The 12584-nt window shown below is 46.9% G+C and overlaps 1 protein-coding gene across 1 annotated transcript; it reads left to right on the forward strand.

Annotated features, from left to right (window-relative positions):
- The first annotated feature begins 1643 nt into the window (after positions 1-1643).
- LOC144108479 (sodium-dependent dopamine transporter-like) lies at positions 1644-12019 on the forward strand. Its single transcript, XM_077641700.1, has 4 exons — positions 1644-3911; positions 6381-6512; positions 8754-8932; positions 11399-12019. The coding sequence occupies exons 1-4, from the start codon at positions 3791-3793 to the stop codon at positions 11597-11599; spliced, it is 633 nt and encodes a 210-aa protein (XP_077497826.1). The 5' UTR covers positions 1644-3790; the 3' UTR covers positions 11600-12019.
- The last annotated feature ends 565 nt before the right edge of the window (positions 12020-12584 follow it).

The raw sequence follows: 12584 nt of genomic DNA on the forward strand, positions 1-12584 counted from the left end.
CAGTTTTCCGGTCAGATCGAAATGTTGGCAGGGGAGGTGGCTTGGTAACCATGCTATCTCGAAATTTATGTCGTCAGGCATCTATCTCTAAGAAAATTGTTCTCCCTGACTGTGAGCTTTTAGCGATCAAAATTTCATTTCCGCATTGTGCTGATATTACAATTGCTAATGTCTATTATCCTTTAGGTGTACACAGGACAGACTGTTTAGACAGCTTGGTGACTGGCACAAACAGTGCAGTCATCGCAGGAGATTTTATTTCTGACCATAGTGACTGGGGAAGTCGTACTGATTCCTGCGGCCAGCTTCTCTGGTCGTGGCTGTCTGCAAATGCTGTACGCTGCTGCAATTCTAGAGAAATAACCTTTATGCGAAGGGTTGCTCGCTCAGCCATTGACTTAACATTATCAGCAGGTAGGCTAGATTTGACTGATTGGTCGACAGAGGATTCGGGTACGTCTAGTGATCACTTTCCTATAACTTTCACTATCCGGTTATCTCCTCTTAAAGCTAGTTGCGTAACCCATACATTTGTCCACCACAAAATTTATAAAAATCAGATGTCCGCCTCACTTGCCTCTATAGTTAATACAAGCCGGGATAACAGAGCTCAGCAGACGGTTTCATTTTTGCAAAATGCAATAGACCACTCAATATTCGCTGTGCCCGCAGCAGCCTCTACTAAACAGCCGTCTCCTTGGTGGACAGAAGAATGTGAGAAGGCCTATCGTCGCAGAAAAGCAGCCTGGAAGAGGCTGTCCTGCAACCAGAGTCCGGCTAATTGGTTAAGTTACAAATTCTTCTCTGCATATTTCAAAAGAACACTTGCAAAAGCCAAGGAGGAGTACAACCAAAATTTAAACACATATCTTTCAAATCCTCGTCATCGGAAAGCCCTGTATAGATTCATGGAACGTAACAAGAGTTCTGTCGTCCCTCTTCTCACTAGTTCAACAGTGTTATCACCACAAAAGGCTCAGGAGAGCCTGGAGTGTATTGCTAAGGGATTGGCGTTACGCTTCCAGACGCAGAGCAACGTCCCTTTGTGCACAATTTCACCCTCTTCAGATTATACCGAGGTTGACGCATCAGAGCTCCTCTCAGTCCTGGCAATGTTGCATCCTGCAGCTCCTGGACCAGATGGTGTCACTGTTGGTACGATTAAAATTTTAGCCCAGGAGTTTACAAGCGCCCTCTTAGATATGGTCAATGCTTCTCTGGAAAATGCATGGATTCCAAGCATTTGGAAGACGGCGAAAATTATTTTATTAATGAAAGATGTAGAAAAAGGATACGTCTTAGATAATATTCGGCCAATTGCGCTGACTTCAAATTTAGTCAAATTAATAGACAGAATAGTGCACAGTCGCCTCACAAAACATGTTCATGACATCAACGGTCTCAGCTCAGCCCAGATTGGCTTTCGTAGTGGATGCTCTATATGGTCCGCGCATGTGGATCTAGAGAGCAGAATCCGGCTCTCGCTATGCAGAAGAGAATTTTCAGCTTTGGTCACTCTTGATGTAGCAAAGGCCTATGACAGTGTAGAGCATACTATTTTACTTAACCGACTTGCTCAGTTACATCCTCCAACCTACAATTATGCGTGGATATCTGAATTTCTGAAGGACAGATTCTTTTACTGCGCCGAGGGAACCCTATGTTCAAATACATATTATCAATCAAGAGGTGTGCCGCAAGGATCGGTGCTATCCCCTCTGCTTTTTAATATTTTGGTCAGTGGCATCCCCATTCTTCCTGATATAACAGTTTTTGTGTATGCAGATGACATAGCTTTTTTCGCCTCGGCCAGAGATATCCACTCCCTTTACCACATTCTGCAGGGATATTTGGATGCTCTTGGAGTATGGTTGCAGGGTATTAATTTATCCCTGAATGTAGAAAAATGCGGAGTTTTGGTATTTCCTCCAGACAGGCCTTTGCACATTTCATTAGTCCATCGCTCTCTCCAGATTCCACAATTGGAATCCGTAAAATATCTGGGTGTTACTTATCACCGAGCATTAGGTTGGAGCCTTCATATAAAGAACAATGCGTTTAAAGGAGAACGCGCTCTAGGCCGGCTGACAAGAATCGCCAATAAAAAGTTTGGGATGCGCCGCGACACGTTATTGTTACTATACAAAGCCTACGTAAGACGTATACTTGAATTTGGTTGCATTCTGTTCTCTGGTAGCGCAAGCTACAAGATTCAACCCTTAATCTTACTGCAAAGGCGCGCTCTCCGCCTCTGCCTTGGTCTCCCAAAATCAGTTTCAAACGCCCTGCTTTATCTGGAAGCCCGTATTCCTCATCTAACTTCCCGTTTTCAAATACTCACGGTGCGAACTTTCCTCAGGTCGATGGAGCCAATGACTGATGTCAGTACTCCTATTTTTGTGTCTCAGCCGGCCTTCTTCTTTTCTCATCATTGGCCACGGTATCAAATGCCACAAATTATGTTAACGCAGAACCTTTTAACACCGATTGGTGTTGATCTCAGTTCTTTGCAGTGGGTTGATGACACGCCGGCATAGTGGAATTCCATTTCGACCACATCTTCCCATCTCATGCGAAACACATGCCGCAAACATTTTAAACGGTATTCTCTAGGATCACATAGAGAAATACCCCCATCATACGGTGCTTGCTACCGATGCCTCCGTCAACTGCCAAAAAGCTGCAGTTGGCATCTTTTCGCAGGATTTGGCATGGAGCTATTCCGTCCGCATCCCAGATTATATTCCTATCTTCTTTGCGGAAATTTTGGCTCTTGGTATGGCCCTTCACAAAATTCCATGCCATGTGTCTCATGTTATTATTCTCGCTGATTGTCAGTGTTAGTCTCCCTTGACACTTCACAAGATTTTTTTATCCGTATCCTGCGATTTTTGTCCCATGCACTTTGAAGGTGGTCCTTTTGTCTGGGTCCCTGGCCATGCAGGTATTCATTCAAATGAGGTGGCTGATTACTTAGCAAGGTCGGCTCTTGACGGGTCAGTGACACATCCCGTCCCGAATTTCAGCCTGCTGGCGATTTCTAGGTTTCAGCGGTTCCTGCATATATCAGCCAGGTTACGAGATCCCTTACTAAATACCACAGAATATCAGCACTTAGCATATAATTGGAACGTCCGTTCGTGTAATTCCAGGCTGTGTGAGGTAACAATGTCGCGGTTGCGGTGCAGGATTCCAAGCTTGAATTTATATCTATGCAGGTGTGGGTTGACACCGACGAACCTATGTGACGCATGTGGGAAAGTTGAATCTTTAGGCCATTTTCTACTCTACTGCCCAAAGTTCGCACTTCAGAGAAAGATTTACCTGGAGGTCCCTCTCTCCAGGTTAGGGCTCCCTTTATCTTTGCCAGTATTATTATCGTTTGGTGCGAACGCCAAGGGATTTGCATTGGGTTCTATTCGTGGGTTTCTCCACGATTACATATTTGCAACTGGTAGGTAGATGTGCTAATTCTTTTAAAGTTCTACGAGCTCTTCTTTTTCACAAAAAATGCTGTCTGTTATTTAACTGTCAATTTAGTTCTCTTGTTTTTATTCATTGATTTTTCAAAATTCACGATTGGTGCTACATTTTTGTCATCATCTTCCATGGAAACTTTTGTTTATTCAACTACACCTTGGCCAATCCCCCCGCGTTGGTATGTGCCATATACCTGGGGTGAAGAAGAAGAAGAAGAAGAAGACCGCGCAGAAGGCTCCTGTCAAGCTCTGGCTCGTATTAAGGACCATTAACGACCGCTCCGACGAAGTCTGCTTGCTGAGCGCACGGCATGGCCCGGCAGCGAGAGACGTGGTCCAGCAAAGCGCAGCAGTACGCAGCCCTGGCTGCCATCTCCGTGAACCTGCGGAGCCTGCTCTGGTGCCCGCTGCTGGTGCTGCGGTACGGGATCGGTGAGTCCTGGAACGAGGCGCTGCCATTGCGCAGGCGACGATGTTGTGGTGTGATGTTGCCCAGCCACGCGCCAAAGTGCTGGACTGTAAGTAAACAAGCTATTTTTTTAGCGAGAGCTACACTACGCTACCCAGTCGAACATTTATCCGTGAGCCTTGGAGGCTGATAGTGCGCATGCGTGAAACCAGAGAGGAGCAGAAGGTTCGCGGCGCACGACGTCAGAGTTCGCCGTCGCCGCCGCGCGAGGAGCCGCGCCGGCCGGACTACGCCCGCCGGCGCCGCGTTTGAATGCGCATAAGCGGCAACCGGCGAAGGGCAGCTGGTGCGCAGCGCATCACGTCAGAGCTCGGCCGCCGCCGCGGCCGCGCGTGGGGTAGCGTGAATAAACTGCGTATGTGCGGCTGTATGTATAAAAGCTGAGGTGATACGACTCGGTGTATCACACTCGCTTCGTGTGGGTGACGAAAAGGCGATTCCAGCCGTCGCTATGCCGTAGTATTGACAGGAGAAGATAAATTTTTCGGATGCAGAAATCCTCGCCTGGCACTTTGCCGCTCTGCAGAGAAAGTATGAACATCGGATGGCTAAACGAGCGGTAGAGACGCCTGCACAAAAAGAAGAACGTCTTGCCAAACGGAGACGCCAAGAGGCGGAGCGTAACAAGCAGCGCATAGCACCTTGTGCATCTGAGAGAAACCAACCAGCCTAAATGCTGTGTTGGAAGCACCGAGACAACTGCGTGTTGCATTACCGATCATGGGGCAGTGTTTATCTCTGTCAAAACAATTAAATACATAAATAATGTGTTTCGCCAAAGACTTCTTCCTTGACTATCATTGTTGTCAGAACAAGCTCGACAACATGCTTAACCAGGGGGGAACTGCAGCTCGTGCTACGTCATTAATGTAACTGCCACCTGTCATGGTGAGCAGTTTGCTCAATATCCTGTTGAAGGTCGTGATTACGACGCAAGGTCACGTGCCCTAAGTGGCTCACAGTTTTTGTGGAGCACAGGGCCTTTAACGCCTCCTCGTTAATTTTCGTTTTTTTGTATGGAGTTTATTTCATTTTAGTTTGCATTCTGAGATTCTCTGTGGCCCAAAACACCCTTTAAATATCTCGCTGCAAATCGATTGCCTTGCCTGCTTTGTTTTCACCAACGATTACTAAGCCGGAAATTATTTGCCAATTCCCATGGGTGTGTGTTCTTTTAAGTTGCATTCTGAGACGTGTTTGATTAAATATCTTGCCATGTGATGCTTGCTTCTAGGCTTGTGTGCTCGAGTGCGCTAGTGGGATGTACCGACAGTACAGTCACATGATCATAGGCAGCCAATGAGGGAAACTGCAGCTAAATTTGGCGCATTAGTCGGGTATTAACAGTACCCTGACTGTTCTATGTAAACGCGTCCGCAAGAGAGTGCGATCTCGTAGACAACACTCACACTCTCATATATACATCTTTCATGTTTCTTTCGGTATGGCGCCTATCGCAAGCACTACCATATAAGTGCACAGATGCCGGGATTTTTTCTCGAAATCCTTTCACATGAAACGATCCTGTGAGACCAATGCCGATGTCTCACCAGCTCTCTGCCCTCTTTACGCGATGTAATATATTGTCCATATACGGGATAGGCACAACCTTAATTTTATTTTCTTTGGTGCCTTCTTTTTGGGAATTAGGCAACACTTAAAACTTCTAAGGCCGCCGCGGTGCCTGTGTGGTTATGGCGCTTGGATGCTGACCTTGACGACGCGGGCTCAATACCGGCCGCGGCAGTCAAATTTCGATGGAGGCGAAATTATAGAGGCCCGTGTACTGTGCGATGTCAGTGCACGTTAAGAACCCCAGGTGGTTGAAATTTCCGGAGCCCTTCACTACGGCGTCCCTCATAGCCTGAGTTGCTTTGGGGCGTTAATCCCCCATAAAGCAAAACTTTAAACGCCTTTGAGCTACGGAAATAAGGGGCTGTGAAGTGAAGGCGATGTTCTGTAATGTCTACTTCGGTGCACATCAGGTCAAATAAATAAAGTGGCGAGATAATTTCTGCAAGCCGTGGGTGAAGCAGCGCACGACTAACCAATTTCAACAGCTTCGAGTGCCCACAGCAAAACACTGAGTAGCATTTACCCCACTCGCTTAATAATTCAATCCCGTGCAAGTCTTCCTTACGTACTGCATGAGGTTGGTGTAAATTTAGCATCATTGGGAGCTTGCGTGAGCCCCTCAAGAAACAGCTGTTTGGTTACATCAGAGGCCGTTTCGTAATAGATAACCAATTATTTACGTACCTAAACTTCTACTCTCTACATATGTGTGTTAACTTCTTTTCGCTTCCTCGTGTTCGTCCTCCTGCTTTCTTTGTCCGTGCAATCATATTTTTGTCACAGAAAAGCAACTTGGAACTTAGTTCCGTGCTTCTCATCTAGAGTCCTGGGAAATCATGAGCACGTGGCCTGCGCAGAGACGTTCATCGTGAGCTACATGACCGCGATTGCGTTCATCTGCTACCCTGTGCTGTACGTGGAGTCCGTTGTCTCCCAGTTCACCAAAAGCGGGAACCGGGGCATCTTCAACTGCTGCCCGCTGTTCCGAGGTGAGTGCGCGCTTCCGTTGCCAAGGAAATCGCAAGCCAGGTGGTCATTACGCAGCCCTATCTTTTGTTGACTTAAGAAATTTCAAATCCAAGAGCACTCCCGCACTTTCAAACATCTTTCCACATTTTTTTTGTGAGGACCAATGTACATGTTGCTTCTGGAACAAGAATAAGAAACGTATGTCAAGTTACTTGATCATTTCATGTTAACAGAGTTTCTATTTCGTGTTACAGATTTTGCGTGAGGACAGTTTATTAGATTGCAGTTGGAAGCGGCGGCGTCCTAATCGCCAACGGCTTGCTTTGGTTTCCGTGCTAATGAATTTAAATCAAAGCTTGCGTGCAACGACTCTCATATCGGTCTAAAATTGCAAATCACACTCTTTTGTGTCTCATTTTTATGCTATACTTCACTTGCTTACTTTCGTGTGTAGTTAGGCTCAGGTCGGTGAAGCAGGTCCGCCCATAGCAGCGCGGCGCGGCAGCTGAACAAACCTACTCTCTGTCTGAGGGCCAGAGTGGCGTAGTGGGGTTCCCACAACAGCGTAGTGTTCCTGTATAAATATGCTACCACCGCATAAAACACTTGAACGAAGTATGACGTTGGAGTTTGCCGCATTGAGGATTAGCAGTGAACGAAGCATTCACGTTGCTGCCACTTTAAAGGCGATGATCTGAGAGGCATGCTTATTAGAGGAGGCACTGCTACGTGCGATCGTTCGGCAACTGAGCAGGAGGGAGCTTCTTGGCGTCATGCTACGTGCGGTTACTTATTAGTTGCCGGCGGATGCAGCAAAGAGGCAAATGCAGTTAACATAAGTGTTGATTCCGCCGAATTTCTGTTGCATTAAAGCACTGGCCAAAAATGACAGACTAACATAAATCAATGGCCGATATTTTTTCTCTTTATATGCCCATGTAATACGTCCCTTATGAATCATGTTTTGCATATCAAAAATAATTTTTGAACAAATTAACTCTACAACAGAGACCATACGCGATGGCCACAAAGTCGATTGTTTAGTTCTTCACTGCACAGGTCTCGCGGTATTTTATGCAGAAAACCGTGAACTACTGTACCGCTTCGCACCACTTATTTCCGTAATTTTTAATAAACAGTAAAAAAATCGTCCACAAGAATTTTTTTATCTCTCCTACTGTAAACATGCGGTCGCCACGTCGAGTTTGGGCCCGCGAAATATTGCTCATCGGCAGAGCGCCACAAGGGCTGAGCAGCCACAGAGGGTAATGCAAAAGACAGAAACCTTCCGTTCACAAACATTACAGATATCAAGTTGCGAAACACGCTAGATATGCATATCCGAATAGTGACTGTCTTGCCCCTGCCAAACATTTGATAATTCAAAGTTGATACATTGTTACTGAGAATTGTAATGCCCGGATGCTTTATGTGCAGTTGGCGGCTAAGCTATGAATTTCCAGCCAAGAAGGGGCATCATGGGGGTGGTAGTTTTCCTGAAATAGAGTAATAAATCCTCATTAAAAGCTAGCACCACTTCACGAACTGTAGGTTTTTCTAGAGCGGGCTCCATAAAAAAATTCTTTAGACTTCTTAGAGGGCCATCAGGTGGTTCACAGGTTTCCTAGTGTCAATTTTAGGAGGGGCGAGCCACTAAACTTCAAAACCATAAAGAAGTGTCCCCGATGAATCATGTTTTTTTTTGAAGACTCCGAAACGAGAATTCCAGAAAGCAATTCTACGAAACAAATTCATCAACTCCGTTTACACAAAAGGTTTGATTTTGTTTAGTGCTCTCATCGCTTTCTTTTCTGGCGTTCAGGAATTCAGGGGACCGGAAAACATTTAAAGCCTCACGGCGGTCCTCTTTTTTCCTGAAGGAACTTCTCACACTAGAGCTCTGAGCAAAAGGGGCTTGAAAATTTGACATTGAAGAAATTAAATGGCGCGGTAATTGTCCGACAACTCGGTGGACACGCGAACCGCGCTGTAAAGGAAGGGATAAAGGAGAGAGTGAAAGAAGAAAGAGGTGCCTTAGTGCACGACTCAGAAAAAATTTCGACCACTTATGGATCTTTGACGTGCACTGACATCGCACAGCATACGGGCGGCTTTGAGTTCTGATCTTGTGGAACTCGAGGGGATAATGCGCGCAATGTCAACACAGGCTACATTCCCTTCCCTGCCGACACTTGCGTGCACTCAGCTGCTCCTCGGGAAAAGACCGCGCCTAGCTTGCCATCTTCCGTGCTCCTTCTCAGGACTGAGGTACTCGATGGCCTGCTTTGCGGTGATGGCCAACCTGCCGCAGTACGCCGTTGTGTCGCACGCCTTCATCTACCTGCTGCGCTGGGTCGAGAGCTCTGCCCCCTGGACCAGCTGCGAGCAGGCCACGTGGGCGGCGGACATCGGAAGCTGTTACGCGCCCTCTGCCGCCTACGTGAGTGACATCTGGCGTCCGTTGACGCTGCTCCGCCAGTTATCCACAGCTGCACGCGCTTGCTGAGAAAGCCGAGAAACTTGGAGGTCATCACTGACATACACACAGTTAACCTTGAACCGAAATCAAGTAACAGAAGTTGAAAAGTTTTAATGTGTGGCACTCTGGCCATAGTAACTGAACAGCGCTACTTTAGCGCCTTCTTGTTCCGAGGTACTTTTACGGGCATGGACCAACAGATTTTTGGATACGTTTTTCGAGATGTGCAAGCACTCGCCCAGCCCAGCTACGTTAGGCTTAAGCTGGCGACGAGGGCAAAGGCGGTGGCGAGGGCCAGGGAGATCCTGGAATCAGGATGACCGACCACTGAAGCTCCAAATCTATCTCTCCACCATCTCCTAAGCCCTTACTCTTCTCTTCCGAAATAAATGTTTTTGCTGCTGGTATTACTAGTAAACAGAAAGCAGGGATATCTCTCTGCCCGCGAGGTTATAAAATGTGCACCTTAATTCTTTGGTGATGCTCTAGGCCGAATTCTTTGGGGAGTATTATCACAAAGTCTTCAGTTTGACGGAGGCATAGGAATAGTGCATACGCCCCCAAAGCCATACACTGCATTCATTGCGCAAGTCATTGCAATTGCAGACTCCAAATTACAGTGATACATTCGAAACATAAATATGGCGGAGCGGAGAAGCAAACCGAGAAAAATCGATTATTTTTAATGCTGTACAGTACCCTTAAACACATAAACTGGCGCCCACGCTGCAGGGCGCCACAGAGGACAAGGGAGAGGATTTTGCCGTAAATAGGAATCCCGCCCACCACTGTCGGTATCGGTAATAACAATTCCATCTCCGAACAGAACTGATGACTCACTCCTGACCCCGTCTGCTTTTCATTCCTGTTAGAAGACGTCTATAGCGGGAGAATGCTTGACACCCCTCTGCCTCACCGCCGTACAAATTCTGCCTTTTGCCAGCTTCCAAGCGCGTAGTCCATCTCGTCCTGTAGGCACCGGGTACAAACCTTTACATTGTGGTCGATGTGCAGCACGGAGCCATGTTAGCTCGGTGCATGAATCTTGGCACTGTCAGTGACTGCTGGCTCCGCGCCCTGTCACTTCCGTGCATAAACTGCGCTGTTGAGAATAATGTGCTGCATAGTGCCCTGTCCGCACCGCGCATGAATTGCGCCATTTTAGGGTCTTGCCGATGCGTTCAGTCCAGCGCTGGTAGAGAGTGCGGGAGTTACCATTAAGCCGCGTCGTGGGGGTTGAGTTCTCTAAGGTTTTATTGTGTTGTGTACCCCGAAAGGCTGTTTCATGAACGTGCGCATATTGTGGATGAAATTGACACTTTAAGGCAGCAGTAAAGGGTTGGATGTTCGATTCATTATGACCCACAGGTGGATCACTATCTTACACCAATATTCTGCTTACTTGATCGTCATCATAAATAAAATATAGGAGGTGGCCGAAGCAAAACGGTATGAATGAAGTTGATTACTAAGTGACGTTTTTAGTCGTCCTGGGGGAGGGAGTTTAGAAGCGGAGGTGCGTATTTCGCGGCGGAATCCACCTTTTTCGCGCAACAACAGCTCATACAAATTCAAAACCTTGTCTGCCCGGCATGTCCTTGCTGGTTGAAATCCCCTATGGGAAAGTGGCGTTGACGGCGGCGCCACTGTTGCATCCAGACTTTGATAACTCTAGGGCGAACAGGGAGCCAAGTCAGGAGAGAAGATTATCATGTTTTTTTAAGAGGGGCGCAGCTGGCACAGGAAGGGCTAGAGGTCAGCAGAACAGTCCTGCCTCTTTCAATGGACGGCTTAAATGAGTATAGACAACTAAATTTTGGATGCATGTTTTATTCTTTGTATTGAGGCGTGAGGCATTATTACACACGTATTGATATGTGGTATCCACCTACGACAGCTAAACAATTTATTATCGAAGTTCTTTGTCATGCTGTTTCTTTCCGTTTCAACAGCTGAACGATGACTTTGACGTCAATGAAAGGTTATATATCACGTGAAGCATGAAAAACTGCAATATAATCGACGCTTCTGCATTCACTGTCATCCCGGCTCTTGAGGAAGGCTGGCTTCAGCGCTGCAAGTGAATTTAAAACAATAAATCAGCGGTTAAATCTGATATTTTTCATGTCACACGTCACCAAAATCCTCTCTTTGACGTCAAAACCATCGTTTTGCTGTTGAAACCGCAAGAGCGTTAGAAAAAAATCGGTTATAAATTATTTAGCGGTCGTAGGCAAACACTGCAACGTGGTTCACGCATAGCAGTGTCTTCCGCATCACTATAGAGAACCAAAAGTGCCACCAAAATTAAGTGCCTATACTGCTTTAACATGACTATGATGACGCAATGAAGTAGGGATTAAAGAATGGCCTGCTCCGTGCGCTGCCACTGAAACTCTCAGTTGTGTTGGGCACAACCCCCTGCAGACGCCATGCGACACGGTGGCCACGGTGCTGGCTCGGCGCTTCTCCGGCCACGGTGTCCAGGACGGCTACCCGCTCATCTACCGCGGCCGTGTCACCATCGTACCCATCGACGAGTTCAACAACGCGTCGGCCAACTGCGTGCCGGGCACCGAGTCAGCCCTCGCCGGCTTCTACAAGTGCGTGCGCAGCGTCGCCCACTAGACGAGGACCCAAGCAGCACAAGTTATCGACCCAATATTCCCAATATATTGCCAAAGGCCGGTTCTATATTGGTCCAGATTGAAACCATTCATTTCCAATATTGTTCTGAATACCTGTGCTTGAAAGGGAACGTTGCGCGTTTGGATAGCAGCAGCAGAGGGATGGACAGTTGTGCCCTGTTTGATACCTCTCACCAAAGTCTGTGTTCAGCCTTTACTGTAGCGGAATTAGCTATTAAAGGCTCCGTCAAGATCTTCCGGCCACATGATTTTGCTCTTCAGCAATGCTGGGGGGAGGTTATGGTGACCCTAAAGTTCTAACTTTGTGCCCCAAGTTGAAGATGCCCTTTTCATCAAGTTTTAAAATATTTTGGCCTTGATTTCTCCACGGGAGCAGGGTGGGGGGCGGCTTGAAGATATACTAGCGCCCAAATGTACATCCTGTGGACTTAAGGGTTTCGACGGAGGCTTTGCATTGGTTCGAACTGACCGTCACTGTCACGAAATGGCATCAGCGTCAAATAGCGCAAAATAAAGGGAACGCCACCTAAAAAGCTGGAAAAACTATAGCTGCCAACTTTTCTTTCGCGTGCACTTGCGCCTGTTTCTGAACTAGTCGACCTCAGCCTGGCGAACCTCCACACCGAATATTCACATGCGTTGTTGCTATTCGTCGCTTATATTTTAACGACTTCACGGAAGTTTTCGCTGCTCAGATTTTCTGGAGACTTATTTTGTGACAGTAACTGCATTTGGAATGTTTTGTAATCCCGTTACATTTGTTCCTTCTCTTCCTCTTCACTTCACGGTATGGCGCTTTTAATAGACTTCACTAGTTTAATTTGTGATATTTTCCCTATCGTCTATAACCCGCGTTACCTTAGCGTAGAGCGCTTGAGCGGCGCACTGCCTTGCCAACCGAGAAGCATCCTGGACAACATGGTAGTTCTGCATGCAACGCTTGGGTGACAGTAGAGCTACATAGA

The sequence above is a fragment of the Amblyomma americanum genome, chromosome 10 (assembly GCF_052857255.1).
Source record: "Amblyomma americanum isolate KBUSLIRL-KWMA chromosome 10, ASM5285725v1, whole genome shotgun sequence".
Taxonomy (NCBI): Eukaryota; Metazoa; Arthropoda; class Arachnida; order Ixodida; family Ixodidae; genus Amblyomma; species Amblyomma americanum.